This window comes from Hevea brasiliensis, chromosome 10 (assembly GCF_030052815.1).
Source record: "Hevea brasiliensis isolate MT/VB/25A 57/8 chromosome 10, ASM3005281v1, whole genome shotgun sequence".
NCBI lineage: Eukaryota > Viridiplantae > Streptophyta > Magnoliopsida > Malpighiales > Euphorbiaceae > Hevea > Hevea brasiliensis.
In genome coordinates this window covers 95,860,338-95,879,987 of record NC_079502.1, presented here as the reverse complement: position 1 = coordinate 95,879,987, position 19,650 = coordinate 95,860,338, and the positions used below count along the sequence as shown (strand labels likewise).

The following is a 19,650-nucleotide window of genomic DNA, read 5'->3' as shown; positions in this document are numbered from 1 at the left end:
TGATCAAATCATCGAAACAATCTTGTGATGCTCCTTACAAGAAAACTTCGAACTTGAAGCAAAATGGATGGCTTCTTTTTCTTTCCTCCCTTATTATTTCTTGATCTTATCTTCCTTGTTTTTGAATTCTTGTTCAACTTACCAGTTGCTTTGCCTCGAGGTTTAGGTAAAGCATCTCGTCTCTTCACCTGGGCTACTACTCTGGCTGGAGATGATTGATGTTCTCCTATCTCTCTAGTGATGTGTCCATCTTCATTTTTCTCTTTATCTTCACTTCTTCTTCTCATAAGTTCTTTCAATCTCGATAAAGCCAAGTTCCTGTTTACCTCAGCTGCAAGTTTCTGTTTCATGAATAGTGAAATCCGCCATTCAGCAAGTGCTGTTTCATCTTTTGCTTTTTCTTTTAAGTCTTTGTATTCTTCCAGAGTAAGTTGAACAGTACTGCTATTGTCTGTTCTTGAATTGTTGACAACTCCAAGTGCTTCTGCTTGTGATGCTCCAAAAGCTTCCAATTCCATCTCTACAGCTTGGAGTTTGAGTTGTAATGTTCTTAGATTCTGCTTCCTCATCCGCAGGACTTGTTTCAGTTTCGATCTCGCTCTTCGTTCTTCCTCCATGTCCCGTTTGTTCATTTCCTTTTCTTTGCGTGCTCCATCCATAGCCTCGGTTATTTCATCGATGGTCTTCTTCACCTTGACTTCATCCTCCATTTTCGATCTGAAGCTCATATTTGTAGCTTCAAGCTTTGACTGGAGCTCTGAGATCCCAGCATTGGACGTGGACGTAGACTTTCGGTTTTTCTCAACTGCAAGAATTGATTGCAGTTTTGCAAGCTCGTCAGTGAGAGTCCTGGATGCTAGCCATGACTGAGTAGTGCTCTCTTTAGCTTTCTTCAAATCTTCCTTTATCAAAGATAATTCTGTCATCTTAGCCTGCAAGGTATTCTGATGATTCTGCTGAAATTCTCTTTTCTTGTACGTGTAGTTCTTTCTTTCTCCATCATCGACGTCCATTTGCTTAAAATAACTTTTGCTTTTGAGTACAGTATCAAAGCATCTATCATTATATATAGCATAAAACAGAGGATAACAATCAGAAATTCCAACTGAAATCCCTAAGGAAGCTTGTCAGATCCGTGTGTCTTGAATTGGTTCATTTGCTGGTTACGTATGCTGAATTTGTTCAAAAAAAAAGTCTTTACCATAATGCAAATGATTTACCTCTAACCAAACAGATTATATTAATGTAGATTATCTCATCCCCTTAAAAAAAAAAATATTATTATTTTGTCTTCATATGCATAAAAAGAGTAATTTTCCTTTGCATTCATACACATTTTGAAGGATCATTGTTTGTAATCCCTAATCCCTATCCTATGCTGAGATAAAAACTTAAAATTCCTCTATAGACGTGGCCGCCGATTTGTGCCGATCCATTTCCGAGCAGGAAACCCCAATTTTGATTCTTGAAATCAAGGACCAAAGATCGAACTGCAGGTCTCTTGATCTCAATTTCAATTTTGATTCAATCCAATGATTGACTTTAAAAAAAAAAAAAAAAATTTAGAAAAAGCTATTTCCAATTCGATTCAGAATGAGAAAAACCATCTGATTCAAACAGTCTGAACCAAACGTCACTAAGTCTATTCCTTTACAAATGGGTTTACGTAGGTATAATTATTATTACTATATTATTTAATTCAGTAACGATATAACTATATATATATATATATATATATATATATATATATATATATATATATATATATTCATATAAAATAAATATTACCATAGTGATATTAATACAAATTGCTCTGCATTTTCTTTTAATTACTTAAGATATTATTTGGTAATTTCGGAGAAAATCTTGGTTGCACATTGTTTCTTCATTTGCATTTGGGGTGGCTAGTCTGATTTTTAATGTATGATAACATTGGTTTATATAATTTATAACTATGACTCTTTGTTTTTTTAAAATTAATTAAATTATAATAATTGTCATAATTTTTTTATTAGAAAGATTTAAGTAGATGATTTTATAATTTTATTGGAGAATGAAAAGGTAGCTTTAATATATGTAATTCAATTTATAACTATTATTCTTAATTTTTCTAATATTAATTAAATTGTAACTACAGACATAAGTATTTTCATTATAAGGAATTAAGTATATTATTTTACAATTATAATGGACAATAAAAAAGTGGGTCATGAGTTTGTGTTATGAAATAATTAATTTGATATAATATATTATTTAATTTTAGTTTATAATAGAATAATAATAATAAGTTGTAACCAGCGACTCCAAGAGAGAAAATTTTGTTAAACTACTGATGTAACTCTCCTCTCATATCAAGTGGTGCTAGCATGGAAAGCCACATGCCAATATAGAATGAATCTATTTCAGAGTTTAGCATTATATAGATAAAGGTAGTTTTAAAAGTGCTTTGAATATGATATGGCATTAATTTTGCAATGCAAATTCTATAAAGATGTGGCTTGGTTGGCTGGTATGGAATTTTTGGCGTTTTATATATTGGTGATGCTGTAGTTGCGTAAAGATGTGTGAAATCCATGCCATTTTGTTGGTTGGCTTTTGGGGAGAATTCATGTAACACCCCAAAATTTTAAATTTTATGAGCATTTTTGGTATTTTAATTTTATTTAAATTTTAAGAATTTTTTTGAGATTTTTCGGATTTTAAAAATTGGGTTCGATTTTCCGAAAATATAAACTTTGATGATTTTTAAAAATTAATTTAAATACCACGTGGCAAAACTAAAAATATATTTGGAGTCTACGTATTTTTCTGAGTTTTTTGAAATTTTTTCGGAATTTTTGGACCTCGTTTTCGGTCCCGAGGCAGAGTAAAAAATTCAAAATTTTGTATCTTGAATCGGACCGACCGAATCGAACCGGACCGATCAGACCGATCGAATCGGACCGGCCTTTTTCTTTTTCTTCTTCCCTTCCCTGCGCGCGTCGACCTCTCTCCCTTCTCTCTCTCTTTTCTCTCTCCTCCTGCCCCTGCCGCCGGCCAGCCACCTCCCCCTGCCTCCCCACCTCGCCGGCGCCGACCCCCAGCCTCCCCAGCCAGCCGGCCGCCGCCCCAAACGGCCGGAAAACGCGCGCGAAACGCCCTCCTCTACGCGTGTGACGTTTCAACTTCCCCGGCCAAAATCCGGCCGATCCGGCCACCAATTGGACCGGGTCTTGTATCTAAAATCATCTACTCGACGAGAGCTTTCCATAGACACCAAGAACACTGAAATCCATCCAGCGGTTTGTCCGATTTTTGCTCGGGAAGTTTTTAGCCCATTTCGACTTTTGGGCTAGATTTCTCGAAAACCGTGAATCCCACGAGAAAACCGAAGGTACCAGCACGCTCCACTAGTCGAGAGCTTCGCGGCGACATAAATTTCGAATTTTTCCGATACCGTTTTTCGGTGGGTCCCACGGAACTTCGCAGTGTTTTTCCGAGCATTTAATGAGCTTAGAAAATTCTGAAAAATTTATGTACTAACCCCCGTATTATGGGCTTCATGTAGGTATCCTCAATTCGCGGAAATTCGACAGTTGTCCGGGTCTGTGAATTTCCGGCCAGACAAACCCGTTACCGGAAAAGTCCCCGAATTGAATTGAGGTTTTGGCTACCCCCCCCCATTGTCAGACGTCCCGAGCGCGGCCCCGAAGTCGGAATCGGCAAAGGAAAACCCGAACCTTGCTTTTTTCGTAATTTTCTAGTGCTTAAATAGGATTAAAAATCCATAAAATATTCGTAGTAGCTTAGAAAATTATGATTCTTTTTGCAATAGCCTAGTAATATTGCTAAGGACCGCGGGGCAAAGTTTTAGAATTTTTAGAACTTGTTTGGGCAGTTTTTGTAAAAATGATCAATTATAAGGACTAAATTGAAATTTTACATATTGTGATGGATGACTGATTTGATGGGTCCATGAGGGGCTGTGTGATGTGGTTGAGTTGTGGATATATGGATTGTGAGTATAGAAGTGTGTTTTGAGCCCTTTTGCAGGTTGGGTACGTCCTAGGTATAGGGGAGACTCTGCCGGATTTTCGGCACGACTTAGGACGTATTGGTCTTTTTTCTTTATTTGTATTGAGTCAAATTTATTAAATGATTGTAATAAAATTGTCAGGTGAGCCGGGACAGCCTTCTTCCTCCGCCCAGCCACCACAGTGACCGTTGTTAAGTCCGAGTAAAATATTAATTTTAATTGTAATTTCGATATTATTATATGTTCAAGCATGCCCATGCATCACTTATATGCAAATATTTATGTAGTTAAACTCTAGGCACGATTTATGTTGCATTCATAACTGTTAGCGTGCCATGAATGTTGTTGTGGTAATTTGGAGCAGTGTGCGTGCGTTGGTGTGCGTATGATGTAGTGTGGACTATGGATAGGACGGGTAGACACGGCTTGAGATCTTCGCTGGGACCCGGTCCTTCGGGGTAGACACGGCTTGAGTTCTTCGCTGGGACCCCGATTTGGTTATTAAGTGGAAGTCCGAGCTGAGTTCTTATTGGCACTGAGTTGGATTTAAGAGAGCTGTATAGGGGATCAGCTCCCATATATTATGATTGATGTTACAGGGTGCGTGAGTGCTCCAAATTACCTTTTTGATGTTATGATGTGAAAATGATGTTGATGTTTCATTTCACTCTATAGGGTGCATTAGTTTTAGATAGTTATAGAGATTATGGTTAAAATTGATATTTTACTCTCTGAGTCGAACGCTTACTCCTGTTTAAAAATTTTTCCAGGCCACAGGAGGATATTTTTTAGGTTAACCTGCTTTCTCCCTTGCAGGTCGATTACTAATGTTTGTATAAACTTGTTAAATCTTAAAATTTCCGCATGTGTTAAAAATGTTTATTTGATTTGGGTCTGTAACCTAAATTATTATTTTGACCCTGTAAACTTAATATTATATGCATGTTTGATGAATTGGATGAGGGAGCTGAGCTCCCATTTATTTTTATGCTGATGAGTATGTGGAGGGTGAGCTGAGCTCTCCAATTGAGTATTTATTGTGTTTACAGGTTGGGTGAGTCGAAAACTCCCCGTTGGAAAGTCCATTTTATGGCCGAACTCTGTCCGTTTGTTTTCTTGAAATTGAGCCCAAATGGGCCTTAGAGTTGGGTTAATGAACAGTTAGGCTTACTACGGACATCGGGAGCTTTAGACTGGCCCAGGTCCTAGTGCCGGTCCGGCCCATGGGTTGGGTCGTGACAATTCAGGGCTTAGTTTTCCCCGTTCCATCAGTTGTATGGGAATAAAATGGAATATACAATATTGCTATATTTACAAGGTTATTATTAAGAATAAAGAACAAAAACTAAACGATCAAACACATCCAGCTCCACTGGAAACAGCAGAGAAATTTTTGGGTGCTCACAGAAAGCTCAAACAACAGTGTAGGACAAAGGGATTTTTTGTAAACATGCAAGAAGAAGAAGAAATAATAAAAAATATTCAAGTGGAAAATATTTTATGATACGGAATTGAAAATGATGCAACATGAAAAGGCCGCATATCAATAGCATCTATTGTTGTAGCAGAAACTGAGAAACATTATTAATATTTTATTGAGGACATGACATTATAAACTTCTTCAGCAACTGGCATATGGACCTGCAGCATCTAAGATGCCTTCAATGACCAATCAATTCAGTTTCCTAAGGCATCTCCCAAAACAGCTGGAACATGGAACTAAAAAATTTAAAAAAATATATATATTGGATGCCGGATGACAAGAAAGTATGAAAGAAATCCACCAGTAATGGTGCGGAATTCAAAAGAGAAGGATCAGACTCGTTAGATTCCTTTTTTTCTTTTTTTTTTTTTCTGATCTCCTGGAAGGGACAAAAGAAACCATCTTGTTCTTTCAACAATCTCTAATCTCTAGTGGACCTCTCATTAGGATTCAAACGTAGATGAAGTTCTAACAATCTTTGAAAATGCACAAAATATTGCAACTATGGTGTGTGCATGATACCATTTTCACAAGTAAATAGATATAGGAAGCCCCATTGACCTTAAACTACATAATGGGGATGAATCCCATAAAATTTCCCACGTCTTGACAAGACCAGAAAGAATAAAATGAGCAAATGTTTCACTGTTTTCCATACCATTAACAAAAACTGAGTAAGAAAAACAAGGTGTCATGCCAAGGGCTCAGAAAACTAGCAACAACCTAGCCATTGGCAGATCAGTATGAAAGAATACTTTAATACTTCAACTTTGAGGAGGATACAGTTCCCAAAGTGCTACAGTAGTGTCTTCTGAGGCAGAGGCCATAAGCTTACAATCAGATGAATATGAGACAGCATTACACTGCAACAATTGCAAATATATAAGTAATACCAATAAGCTTTTCAATAGATTAACAATTAAAACCATAGAAAAACAGATAGGTTGGGGGAGGAAGAGAGAGAGTCAGACACTCAGAACCAAGTTAAAAAGTTTAGAACCTTCTTCAAGATAAGGAACTTGGCATCTTGGTGACAAATATAAAATGAATCAAATTTTTTACACTTAAATTTTTTTTTTTCCTCTTTAATTTTTTTAGACTTCTTGTTCCAAGTCAGCAATTTGACTGGAGGCTAAAATCGAAGCAATCCTGAAGTTCATATAATTAATTTTTAAAAAAGAAAAATGAATTAGCTAAAATTGAAAAAAGACCAAAGTTCCTTTTCTTTTGGCAATTAAGCCTTTTTTTTTTGTTAACATAGATGAAGAAATAAAGCATTCAGAGTGATAAATAATTCTAATGAGTGGTAAAGCATTCAGAGAGATAAATAATTCTAAAGAGTAGTAAAGAACTTTATTCTTTAACTAGGCTAAGGGATAATAAGATACCGTGGCATGGTGATACTTCAATATTGCCAAAGCATTTCCTTTGCGATAATTATATATCCTCACTCTGTCATCAAAGGAAATAAACATATGAAATAACCATGATCCTGCATAATTCAAAGTTGGGGGAAAGCTTTTTCTATAATTAAAAGGGAATGTCATCTAATTTTGGTTTCCAAATTTGTTCACATTTGAATAATCCCACAGTTTGTGCTAGATGATTACTTTTCACAATGGAAGTCTTTTCTGTTCTAAATATTCAAATTTAAAAGCTGAAATGTGTACCATTAACTAGTCAAAAGCCAATGGCCACAATTCTATCAACAAGGTCATAGAATGTTGATAAAGAAAATTCCAAAAAAAAAAATCCATAAAATGAGTATCAAAGGAATAAGTATATAAGGAGAAACGTGTGCTAATGTATAAAAGGATAAAATGAACACATTTGGCTGAAAGGAAAAATGTAGCACCAACCGATAAGCTTAGGGAAGCCCTTAAGATAGGTTTACTACATACAATAGTGAGAAGAGTTGTTGCATTCAAGTAAATGAATGAAGAGGATGAAAAGTAAACAAGTGATTTAAGTGGAATTTCAAGTAGGAATAGATTCTCTACATTTCAGAAAGAATATGGCTCTAGTAAAGGATGTGGAGCAAAGAGATATATAGAAACTTCTAGATGAACCAAACCAAACTGAAAGTTGGGTTGAATTAAGGTCACCCTTCTTTTTGTTACATGTAAGAATTATTTTCGTCTTTTTGTTGGCAGCGAACCTTGAAGATGTGTTGCAATGGAGCACATTTGCATGGTGAATAATGGGAAATAGAAGTGGCTGTACACATAGGGGAAGAAAAGAAGGCATTACTTGATAAGCCCTTTGGAGTTTTATTCAAGTATATATCTTCTCTTCTTCTCTCTATCTCTCTTTAAACTGACCTGAGATGTTATTCTTTAAGTATTCAGAACAATCTCTGCCAGATTTTGACATAGGTAACTTTGGAACTTGAGAAAATTAACATCTCATAACCATTTACCTCCAAAAGCATCTCAAAATGAATTCTTTTAGAATGCAAAATAGATGAATTTGAACAAAATCATTAGTCAGATATCAAAACAAAGGATTTTTCCCATAAGCAAGGAGATCGAGTTTAATAACCTGAAATCAAACTAAATAATATCCAAGCTTTCTCTACAACAACCACAGCTATGACGATATATCCATTAAATTAAGACTATAATTGTTTATGAACTCTCACAAAACTGCCAAATAGAAGGTTTACAAACTGGTTATACTAACCGGTGATCCCACCCAGCAGTTGCAGCAATTTTGCCATCTGCTCGGATTGATGTGCCTGATATACCAGGCCGTTCCAAGATAATCTCTTTCTTGATCACACAAGAAGCCTATTGTCACAGTAAAGGTAGGATGAACTCAAAATAATGATACCTCCAATAGTGAGCAGAAATCAGCAACTGAAGCTGCTGCATTTAAGTAAATAATACTAGGGAAGAAAAAAAATAATTTCCCTGTCAGGTTTACACCAATATCAATGAGCAAGAGGCATAAACAGCATAGAGAGAAGGGGAAGGGGAAGGAAGGAAGGGCGCCGGCGGCTGGGAAGGGAGGAATAAGGGAAAGAAAGCCCATCATTTTGTTTGAAAGTAGATCTCACAAACTGCCCACATTCTGATAAGCCACACCAAAATAAGTGAAAATTATGACCGGCACACAGCCATAAAATCTTGGAGTAAGTTAGCAAATCAAAATAAAATTACACTAGGCAGTTAAAACTAAGTGTTAACAGAAAGGTCACATATAATTGCTATCCAACTCATCCTCAACTTCAACATGCAACTAACTAGCAAATAAAATAGGAATATACAAATTAACAAGAGGTGTGAATTACTGTAGAAAGATCCAAACTAAATAAACCAATTTTATCATCAGCTGCCCCAGAGATACCGCCCTTACACAGCCCATCAATGCATAGGCTAAGAACTGCAAACAGAAAACTCAAATAACCAACAATTGGTGACGAGTAAAAAAAACATTGAGGGTCTCTGAATGCAGGGTCTCACCTGGCTCTGTGTGAAACTTAACGGAAGTTAGAGGAACACCTGGGTTTCGCATGTCCCACCAAAGCATAGAACCATCCTCATAACTGCCACATGTGGGAAAAGGAAACAGAATCACAGCACGCTGCATAAAAATAAACTTACTTTGACAATTAAAATAGTCTCAGTTTATTATGAGAAGATCAAAATACTACTCTTTGTCAGTTTGAAATATAAAGGACCTAAAAGAAACAATCTTGATACTAAAAGGACAAATTCCATTTGGTTTTTAAATGTTGAAATTAGCTCAAGACTGAAAATGCTAGAGTAATTGCTTAATAGTAACTAATGTTTTCATGCTAGTCACATTTATGCCAATGCCAATGATAGCATTTGCTTTTGCTTTACTCCACTGAGAGAGACATAGAAGAGAAAACAAAGACAAATGTATTGAAGATGACTAGATGAGGAGTAAATAAGAGCATTAATGAGAAAGTGATAAAATAATAAATGAATAACTAAAAAGAGCAGTGGCAATTACAATAATGAATTCTACTTTCTAAATTTAAAATGTCCCGCACATGGCAATTAGACATTTTCTTGCAAATTAGAATAGGGGGAAAAAAGAAGAAGAAGAAGATAAATAGATGCAGAGCCTAGAATCGCTATTTATTAGTAGAAAAAAGAATGAACCAACCAAATGAGGTAAAAAAGAATAGTAGTTTATTCATAGTCCAGCATTATCATATTATTAAATATGGAAAAAAAGTTCAAAAAAACCCATGCACTTTCAATTGAGGGCCAAATAAGCCCCAAATCAAGTTTTGGATAAATAAGGGCTGAATTTTCTAATTAAGGCCAATAGACCTAATTTTTTATCAAAAAGATTAAAATATTATTTTCTCTGATTTTTTAATAATAAAATATTAGTTTTATGTTTTAAATTTTTAAAATAATTATCATTTGTTCATCATGTTCTTCAATTTCTTATTTTATTTTATTTTATTAAAAACAAAAAATAATTTTAATATTTAAAAATTAGAAAAAATATTTTATTATTAGAAAATAATATTTTATTATATGATGACTTATTTGGCCTTAATTAAAAAGTTTAATCCTTATTTAGCCCAAAACTTAATTTTGGACTTATTTGACCCTCGACTGAAAGTATAGAGGTTTATTTTGGTCTTTTTTTCAGTTAAATATTGAAGATCTCTGATTGTAAAAAGCTAATTCATAAATGTTTGCAATAGCAATAGCAGTACCATGTGATGTCATAAAACTACAAGAACATAAACTTCTAAGAAGAAACAAATTAATACATACCCAGCCAAGACATATACGAATCCTTGTGATTCTGTTGGTAGATATCCTTGAACAGCCATGCACATCCCTGCCAATATACACTTAGTCACAAGTTTAAAGGTGTTGAACTTAATGTGCATCATATCAAGCATTTCCTTCAAAGATCACCATTCTTGCAACTTTTTGTTCACGAGTTTAAAGGTGTTGAACTTAATGTGCATCATATCAAGCATTTCTTTCAAAGATCACTATTCTTGCAACTTTTTGTTCATTCTTTGATGTTTAAAAGATATGCTAAGAATGTCTTTTCTTTTACTAGGGTTCTTCTTTTAGAAACACCAATGTGCTTATTGCTACATCCGTGTCTTAGGTTTTTGATGACTCTAATATGAACATGTATCCTATAAACACAATCACATACACATAAAGAAATGTACAAATAAATGTATATAAAGCTATGATCAAGGATATTGTATTGGGTATGATGTTTGACAACAATTCAGAAAACTAGTCAAACATAAGAAAAACTGTTTGTCAATAACATAATTAGACTTTTATTTTAAAAGATAATTGATTAATTATCTATCGATACCATATGTTGATAAAAAGAATGATTAGAGATCATTCGAATGACATGACAAAAAGAATAATCCTCATAGAGAACTGTTCTCAAAGTATCAATGATTCTAGAAATAACAGATTAAACTGATACCCAATATCTACCAATTTAGATGCTGACTAGCATAAACTAGTGGTTCTATAGCATAGTCTAGTTGATGAGCATTATATTAATACCTAAACATTTGTATCATTATTCAAAGTTTCTAGCGTCAGAAACAAACCTCTTTTGTCGGTAGAAATACTTGGTGAGCCACCAAAGCAGCTATGAGATAACCGAGAAATCCTTTCTGCAGTGTTAAGATCCCATATCTCAACCTTTTCATATCATATAAATAGAAATTATGAGCAATAAACAACTCAAATACTACAAACTATTAACCAAACAATATAGTCCAAAAATTCATGCTGACCTCAGAAGACTGCTCCCCTGCTATAGCAACAAACTTTGGTCCATCAATACTATCTTCTGAAATTATAGTAATTTGTTAATGCTTATGCTTAGCATCAATAAAGACAAGTAATAACAAAATCCACCATAGAGGTGAAGAAAAACAATTGCAGCAAGGAAAAGGTACTGACATTGTTTCATTTTATAATGGCAGACGCCTCTACATAAAATTTTAAACAGAAGAGTGACACGTATAACATTAAAATTCTGGCCATTAAAAGTTAAATTAAGCTAGGAAAGAAAGTTCTTAGTTTAGTTGATCCAACCCTGATGAAATACCTTCTTGTCTTCAAAGAACAATATTGTTTCACAGTCAACTCCATCCAACAGAAAAAACATTTGAACTATTTTGTCCCAGAAATTAACGTTTTAAAGTTTAGACTAGATTGCATATTCTAGGATCGCATAAATGATATTTTAACTCATAGCAAGCACCATACCAATCACACCCTAACCCTTTAGCTCATTTTTCTCAGTTTTCTCAAATACAAGGACTAGCTTTTCTCCCACATGGTTGAATAATAAATTTATCACCAAAATCAATTTTTTTTTTCCATTCTTTTTATGTAATGAGTAATATAGTAGTTGGTTATCATGAATATAGAATTCAAAGACAAGCATTTGGCACTAGTACCATATTCATGAGGCTTCACAGACTAGGTTGTTAGCATTTTCCTTTTAATTCAACCATTAATGACATAAAAAATCTCTTTATTACTGGGAAAAAAAATCTCAAAAAATAACATTATTTGCCATTAAATAGTGTCTAGTCAATAAGAATTAAACTTTGCTAATTTAGGCCAAAATTGCAATGGTTATTATCAAGATAAATATAAATGAGAAAATAGGAATTCTCATGGCATACCATTTTATTCATAGTAGGAGTCAATATTAGTCCCAAACACCTACTCTCTAATATTTGAGCATACCTTCAAAGGTGCCAGAGCACTCTACTGAATCTTCTTTATGATTTCCTTCTCTATCATACAAAATATTTGCATCAACAGTTTCCAAATCCTCCTCATGTTCATGAAAAGGTGCTTTATCTTGCCTCAAATTAGTATAAGGTTTCTTCACTAAAGAAAGCTTGCAGAAGTGGTATGAGTTCGTCTTGATTGTAAGTGCAGGTACCCTATCAAATAAAAGGAAAGACAACATTAGATTAAGAATAGCACACGTTCAACAATAATCTTAACCTTAACAAGGTAACAATAGAGCCATTTGATTAATGCAGTGCATCACTGGAACCATCGTTCAAAAAGCTTAATGACTTATTTGGTATAAAAAAAAAAAAAATAGTGGAGAAGAGCAAATATATCAATCATTCTGGTCTATCTCATTAGATTTTAGCCTATGAAAGAAGGATATTGCATGCTAGACCCCAGCAAACAGCCAAGTAAAGCAGACATGAAGAAAATCAGCATTGTGAATTGTGATAATATTTTCTTCTAACATCCTTAAGAAGCATAACACAAGGGATGTTTATGATGGATTTTTCCATCATTATTATCCATTGTGTGTAAATGATGGATTTTTCCAGAGCAGAGAATAAGTATTTCACATGGTTTTTAAAGCAAACATTTTCTAAATGATATTATATTCAACAAAAACAATTTACCATGTACATCTCACAAAATTTACTAGAAAAATGATCAAAATATTTTACATCAAATAAAAATCAAATTTTGAATGTAGGCCTCCAGATCAAGCCAATAACTCTCTGTCACCTATTTCACATAACATTAGCAAATGCATCTAAGAAGCTACGATGTTTATGGCTTAACAATGTTTGCATAAACAATTAAACATTCAATCGTTAAATTAATATATTTGATTCTAACAATTTAGACATTCAAAGGATAAATAATGAAACATCCCATAACTAACTCATTTGTCAAGGAAGGTGAAGATAAAACAACTCAAATACCTAGGCAAACCTCCTTCTTTGATATCCCACAACTTAACAGTTCCATCCCTACCCTGGCTATGTGCATCACAAACGAACAAGAAGTTCATTAGCTGATAAAACATTTAGATCTTTGAAAAAACTCAAATTATGAAATATATAAATAAAAAATTAAAAAAAAACCTGATAACTTTGTCAATGCCAATCACAGGACTGTTGGCAACAGTTATTATTCCATGAGCTGCACTATGCACCCTTCAATCAGAATATACACAACAAATCATTTGGTCAAATGGAATACCAAGAGGATGAAAACTATGAAAAGACATTTAAAAGCTTGAATACCAAGAAGATGACATTGTTCGATGCTGAAGTGTATCCCAAATTCGCAACTCACCATCAGTCGAACTGCAACATTAATGCTCGAAAACTTTTTTTCAAATTCATAAATACTTATCCAAAGATTACAAGGGGTTAAAAAAAAATCAAGTAAAAAATTAAGCAATTGTTACCCAGTGAATAGAATAGGTTTAGAAGAATGGAAACAAACATCCATTATAGGAGCACGATGGCCCCTTAGTACAGCAACAGGATCAGGCGGTGGCCTCCTCTTGCTCATATTCTGGCTTATATGCTGCAATGTAAGCTTAAAAAAGAAAATTAGAAAAATGGAAAAATACACACTGATATATGGTGATCTTGAGATTTATACAGGCAGGTACACTCTCCAAAAGACATTGTAGTTAAGCAAGGGGGAAGTGAGAGAAAGAGAGAAGAAAATAATTGAAATAAAAAAAAATAAAAACTTTAGAAGTTTTCTGGATTACTTTGAAGTTGATGGTGTCAAATTTGTTTAATTTGAGCAGAAATGTTCAAAATGAAGGAAGAAATAGCTGTTGGAGGATCCTAATCGATTATTACATCACAAAAACAAGTTCCCAAGTCCAAGAATTGAAGAGAGATATGAGTAGGAAAATTAAACTCCCATAATCGACTTCCAATCCAAATTCAGACGGAAACAACCTTATAAATCCACAATCTGCACCATCAAAATCCAAAATGAATCACATGAAGAAAACATATGTAGTTATGCACACAAACGCTATAAAAAAATCCTAAAATCTCAGATACTAACAAAGAACCAGGAAAAAAAAAAAAAAAAGGAAAGAAAACAAGAACTAGGAATTAAAGAATTACCTCTTAACGATCCAATTAAGATTTCAAAATGGGTTCACTCCACTTGTACTTGTTTCCTGGGAGCTGTGGTGTGTTCTTTCTTCCTTTGGCGCTTCACAAAAGCAATTGAATTAGTATTCTATGATATAAAGCGCAGCTGCCTGCGAACAGTAAATCCAAAATCGATTTCACGAATCTTCTGCACGTTTCTTAGCCGTCTTTGTTTTACCTCCTTGCCCATGGCAATCTTTCAAAACGACAACGTTTTATGATAGCTGATGGGTACAATGAGATATTTTCCCCTTGATTTGCAGATCTCATGTCTATCTGAGCAAGGTCTGCTTTACTGTTTGAGAGAAAAAGAGACAGAGAGAGAGAGCGAGGGCAGGTGAGATGATCAGAAAACCGAAGAACCCGAGGAAGCGCCATCGGAGGTCTGCGATGAGATATGGGGTGGATTTTCTCCTAGAAATTGTGCACCACCAATCCTAGGAAAAAAGATGCATACTTAGTGAACAGTGAACACATGCCTAAGACATGCACAACACATAATCAAACCCTTTCAATTTTTGATCTAAATATAAAATATATGCATAGTTAAAGAATTGTGAATGACTGTTGTCAATTCCACATATCAAAGTAAAAATCAAATGCTATGCATAATGCATTGACATTTTACAATTTTGAATGCAGATTCTGCTAGCACTATATGGCTCAATGGGTAGAATTATTATGTCCCAATGGTTGCTTAAATTGGACTTCCCACTTTAGGAGTATCTGAGTGGAATGAGCTTATGTAATTCTTCACGAGTTATTTTACTTAAGAAGACACAATAGTGCCTTTGCGGCTCTTTGTTCTCTGAATGAAACATAAATTAAGAGAGCGTTGTAGTTATGTGGATTCAGATAAATTGATGGTGGGTTTGAGAGCAGGGCAACAGTGTAATCGCAAAGAGAAACAGACTGGCCCAGCAGCCAAAAATGAGTGCATTAAGATTTTTTCAGAAGTTGCAAAGGTTTGCCTCTCATTGTAATCTAAATGCTGTTCTTTTCTCTTCTTGCTCTGCTCAAGTGATTTGTTGTTCACAACTGTATTCTGCATGCTTTTCTGCAGCATGGGATCAATCCTGGTTCAAAGATCAACTCCCGGGGGGATTAAGAAGTTAGGAGTGTTGTAGAGATGGAAAGAAATTTGACCACTTCCATTAGTTGCCGAAGTGGGGTTTCAGAAGTTACTTGGGATGGCATGAGCAGGTTAAAGATTCGATTAATTTTATATCAGTTGCCTCATAGCTTTGGAATTATTAGTCAATGCACCGAGTATTTTTCCTTCTCTAGGTTGTTTATCTTGCTTGGGTGCTCCAAAGGTAAAATTGAAATATTTTTTGTATATTGTTGTTGTGTTCAGTTTTCTTTCGTTGTTCTTGGTTAGCTATCCTTCCTAAATCTTTTCAAAATTTCATGCAATCTAATTAATCTAAATAGATTTACCAAGATTGAACTCAAACCTCCCTAGATGTCTTCAAGATTCCATGCAATCTAAGAAAGATTAACGGTTAGTGATGACAGAGAGGATCTTTCATTGGATATGGTTGCTGAGTATGATTGGACATACCAAGGAATAATTATGATATTCTACACTACATTTACATCTATGCTAACAAATCAAATTAATATCATCCTTCTATCATAATTTATGGCATAAGTTAATGGATGAATAAACGTAATTCCTATTTAAATATTTTATTTGGTTTCTTATGCAATATATATATATATATATATATATATATATATATATATATATATATATATATATATATATATATATATAAGGCGTCGCCTTTCGCCTTAACAACACTGATGGATTAATTTATCTCAATTTTGTTGTTGGGCTATGACATTTTACTATAAAATTTTGACAAAAGAAAGAGATATGATATATATATAAATTCATACTTTTAAATAGTTGATAAGTAAAAAAGCATATTAAAAAGAAAAAAAAAACAACAATAATAAGAGGTAAAAAGTAAACTAATTAACAATAAATTAGTAATGTCCATATAAATTACACAATTACTTACTAAGAACAAAAAGAAAATAATTAAATTAACAATAACTATTTGGAGGAAATTAGAATTGAATTGTAAAATTTCAAAAAGAAAATTTAAAGTTGAGTTTTAAAGAAACAGAAAGTTACATAACCTATGACACAGCTTATGTCGCAGGTTGTGTCATTGTCAAATATGAAGTTTTTCTCAGACAGAAAGTTACATAACTTGCAAAACAAGGCGCAACACAACTAACTCAGCTTGTGACGTTTTAATGAAAATTGCTGACGTGGCACTTTCGTCCCTCTGATTGAATACATCATTTTCTCCAGAATCTTCTGTCTTTTAACTCATTCTAGGGCAGATCTCTGCACCATATATAAACACATTTTTCTCTTTCTTTCAAAAAGGAGAAAAGATGGTAGATTTTGCAAGAGAGAGAGGAAGGAAGAGGAGCACGTGAGATCAAGTTTTGCAGCAGCAGAAGATGCCTTCTGCAACACTCCAGTAGCATATTCTTCATCATTTTACTAGGTTTTTTTTTTCCCTTAGTTTAGGTTTTTATTATTCTTCATCTCTATACTTGGGTTTGTCTTGAAATCATGATTTGTGAGTAGATCCTTGAGATTCTAGAGATGGGTCTGTAAATATTGCTTTATATTGTAATTTTTGAACTGATTTAGTTATTTAAATGAGATTTGTTGCATTTTGATTTATTGCTTATGAGCTTGTTGCTTTGCTTGATAAATGGGTTCTCATTAAGTTAAGTTTTAATTTTTGACAAATGGACTGAAAAGTGAATCTTTGGGATAGATAATCTTGCAATAAACTTAGTTTTCTTGGTGTTAGAGATAAGTTAAGAGGATTAAGGGGACTTTCAAAATCAATTAGAGTTTTAATTGGGTTTTTGTTAGGTTTGAAATACCGTGAAAACAGGGTTTGATTTGATGAATACCAACTTTGAAATGCTTAAAAAATGTTTCAAAGAACTAAGAATTAATTTCCTCAAAATTGCAATTCTCATACGTTTGGCTAAATTGGGGATAAATCACATGCGAATATTATTGAAAACCTTATCTCTAGAATCACATTAATTTTTATTAAAGTTATATTTAATTTCTCCCAATTTGATAATTAGTAATTTTAATTCAAATTTTAGTCATCTAGTTTAACTGATTGTTTGATTTGACTTAAATTAACTAAATACTAATTTTAATTTTAAATTTCATTACCAATATCTTTAAATTTCAACATTTTAATTAACTTATTTTTTTATTTTCAATTTAAGCACAATTCTCTGTGGAAACGATATTTTTTTAAAACTATACTACTATAATTCGTGCACTTACGGAAATTATTTCACAGCTAACATCGCACAAGCCTGGAAATAGTATTCCCTAAAAAATGAATTTGGAGATCCATTAGTAACAAGAGAGCCTAAGCATGGCTAAAAGCTGCTAATTTTATGTTTGATTGATCTGGATTAGATATTCACTTGCTTTTTGAGAGAGTAGAAAGTTTTTTCATATTATGTAAGGAGGTATAGAAAATTGTCATTTTGTTGAATGAAAAACTGAAATGAAATAAAAAAAAAAAAAACCCGTTACATTGTGCGGGTTATCGGCTAGTAAAGAAATAAAGGACAGGAAGAGTGAAACAAACGACACCTCATTCAGAATAGCTGGAGGTGAATGGAAATTTTGTATGCAAAACGACATGCTTGATTTGAAGTGAATTTTTTTTAGAGAATGATGAAATTATTATGGGTAAATTATTAATTGGTCTATTTACTTTATTAAAATTAATTATTTAGTTTATATTTTTTAAAAATTAAATTAAATTGTTTCTATATTGTATAAAATCATTTTTTTTTTAATTTGTCTGTTAAATTTCCAGGGGAAAAAAAGGGTTGAGCATTGAAATGGATCAAGGTGCGTGGCTATCAGCGGGTAGTGCTTGAATCAAATTCATTGTGCTTTATCCAAGCTATTTCATAATTCTGATAGAACTTACGTGGGTAGTCTGATTTCATATGCAATAGCTCTTATTAATGAGCTCATGTTAGTTTCTATTGTTTTATCAAGCCGTCAGTGAATCACTCTGCTTATTCGTTAGCAAAGTTGACTTTCTTTATCTTGTCCGAATGAGTGGTGCACTTTCCCTCTACCATTCATGGATGATGTTCTATGTCTTAATGCTAGTAATCTATGAATTTCTTTTTTGGGTTAAAAAGGTCTCAGTAAATTATTTTCTTTTATTGTTATGTTAAAATTAATGCATATACATAACTTAAACCATTAATCTTTAAAAACAAGAGACATATGAATTAATTTTGACATAACTAAGAGAAAAAAAAAAAAAAATTTAACCACCTATGTCTCTTGAGACTTGAGAGTAACCTGATTTTGGTTCACACAGGCTTGCCATTTTCAATAATCCTCTCAAGTTATCTAAACAATCTTGCAATACTTCGAACAAGAAAACTTCGTATTCGATTAAAAATGGATAGTTTCTTTTTCTTGCTTTTCATTACTGATTTTCTTCTCTGTTGCTGTGGCTTCCTCTGCTTAGATTTCCCAATTGCTTGAGCTCGAGCTTTAGGAAAATCAATTCCGCTGTTCATGACCTTGACTGGAGATTGCTGTTCTTCAACTTCTTCTTCATTTATAATCTTTTCCTCTTTATTCCTTTTCTTTCTCCTTAGTTCCTTCAATCTTGATAACGCAAAGTTTCGGCTTTCCTCAGCTGCAAGTTTCTGTTCCATGGACACAGAAACCCTCCATTCTGCAAGTGCTGTTTCTTCTTTGGCTTTTCTTGTTAAGGCATGATACTCTTCTTGACTGATTCGAACAATAGTATTATCTGTTTCTGAACTCTTGACGTGTGCTAAGGCCTCTACTGCAGATGCTCCAAAAGCATCAGATTCTAAACTGATGGCTTGCAGCGTCAGCTGTAATGTTCGTAGACTCTGCCTTCTCATCCTCAGGACTTGTTTCAGCTTCGATCTTGTTCTATGCTCTTCATCTGCATCCTTCTTGATGAGTTCTGATTCCTCGTGTTTTTGTTCCAGGTCTTGGGTTATTTCATTGATCATCTTCTTGGACTTAGTTTCTTCCTCCATTTTTGTTCTGATTTCAATACTGATAGCCTCAAGCTGAGATTTGAGCTCTGAGATTACAATATTAGACATAGACGTTCGGTTTCTAGC

The 19,650-nt window shown here is 33.8% G+C and overlaps 2 protein-coding genes and 1 long non-coding RNA gene across 6 annotated transcripts; 1 reads left to right on the top strand and 2 right to left on the bottom strand.

Annotated features, from left to right (window-relative positions):
• Nucleotides 1-8: 8 nt before the first annotated feature.
• Nucleotides 9-1,013, bottom strand: LOC110656257 (uncharacterized). Its single transcript, XM_021812903.2, has one exon. The coding sequence runs from the start codon at nt 1,011-1,013 to the stop codon at nt 9-11; it is 1,005 nt and encodes a 334-aa protein (XP_021668595.2).
• A 5,009-nt stretch (nt 1,014-6,022) lies between these two features.
• On the bottom strand, nt 6,023-14,930 carry LOC110656261 (protein DECREASED SIZE EXCLUSION LIMIT 1). Of its 4 annotated transcripts, none has more exons than XM_021812911.2 (15): nt 14,416-14,930; nt 14,046-14,257; nt 13,731-13,852; nt 13,564-13,626; nt 13,402-13,473; nt 13,240-13,296; nt 12,242-12,444; nt 11,275-11,330; nt 11,086-11,179; nt 10,265-10,331; nt 8,963-9,045; nt 8,791-8,882; nt 8,181-8,287; nt 6,887-6,950; nt 6,023-6,361 (listed from the first exon to the last, which is right to left on the bottom strand). In XM_021812911.2, exons 3-15 carry the CDS (start codon nt 13,835-13,837, stop codon nt 6,263-6,265), a joined length of 1,164 nt encoding a protein of 387 aa, XP_021668603.2. In that variant the 5' UTR covers nt 13,838-13,852; nt 14,046-14,257; nt 14,416-14,930; the 3' UTR covers nt 6,023-6,262. The 4 variants fall into 4 exon arrangements, with proteins under 4 accessions (XP_021668603.2, XP_058010492.1, XP_021668604.2 ...); XM_058154509.1 differs by having other exon boundaries at nt 11,275-11,327; XM_021812912.2 differs by having other exon boundaries at nt 13,731-14,257; nt 14,416-14,506; nt 14,624-14,930.
• A 161-nt stretch (nt 14,931-15,091) lies between these two features.
• Nucleotides 15,092-15,784, top strand: LOC131183821 (uncharacterized). The gene is made up of 2 exons (XR_009151846.1): nt 15,092-15,410; nt 15,509-15,784. It is a non-coding gene; the product is annotated as an uncharacterized LOC131183821 (long non-coding RNA).
• Nucleotides 15,785-19,650: the final 3,866 nt, after the last annotated feature.

Coding starts and splice junctions, on each gene's coding strand:
- LOC110656261 (XM_058154508.1), bottom strand. CDS start 13,837: ATGAGCAAGAGGAGGCCACCGCCTGATCCTGTTGCTGTACTAAGGGGC. Junction 13,627..13,730: donor AAACCTATTCTATTCACTGG/GTAACAATTGCT, acceptor TTAATGTTGCAG/TTCGACTGATGGTGAGTTGC. Junction 12,445..13,239: donor AAAGAAGGAGGTTTGCCTAG/GTATTTGAGTTG, acceptor TTTATTTGATAG/GGTACCTGCACTTACAATCA.
- LOC110656257 (XM_021812903.2), bottom strand. CDS start 1,013: ATGGACGTCGATGATGGAGAAAGAAAGAACTACACGTACAAGAAAAGA.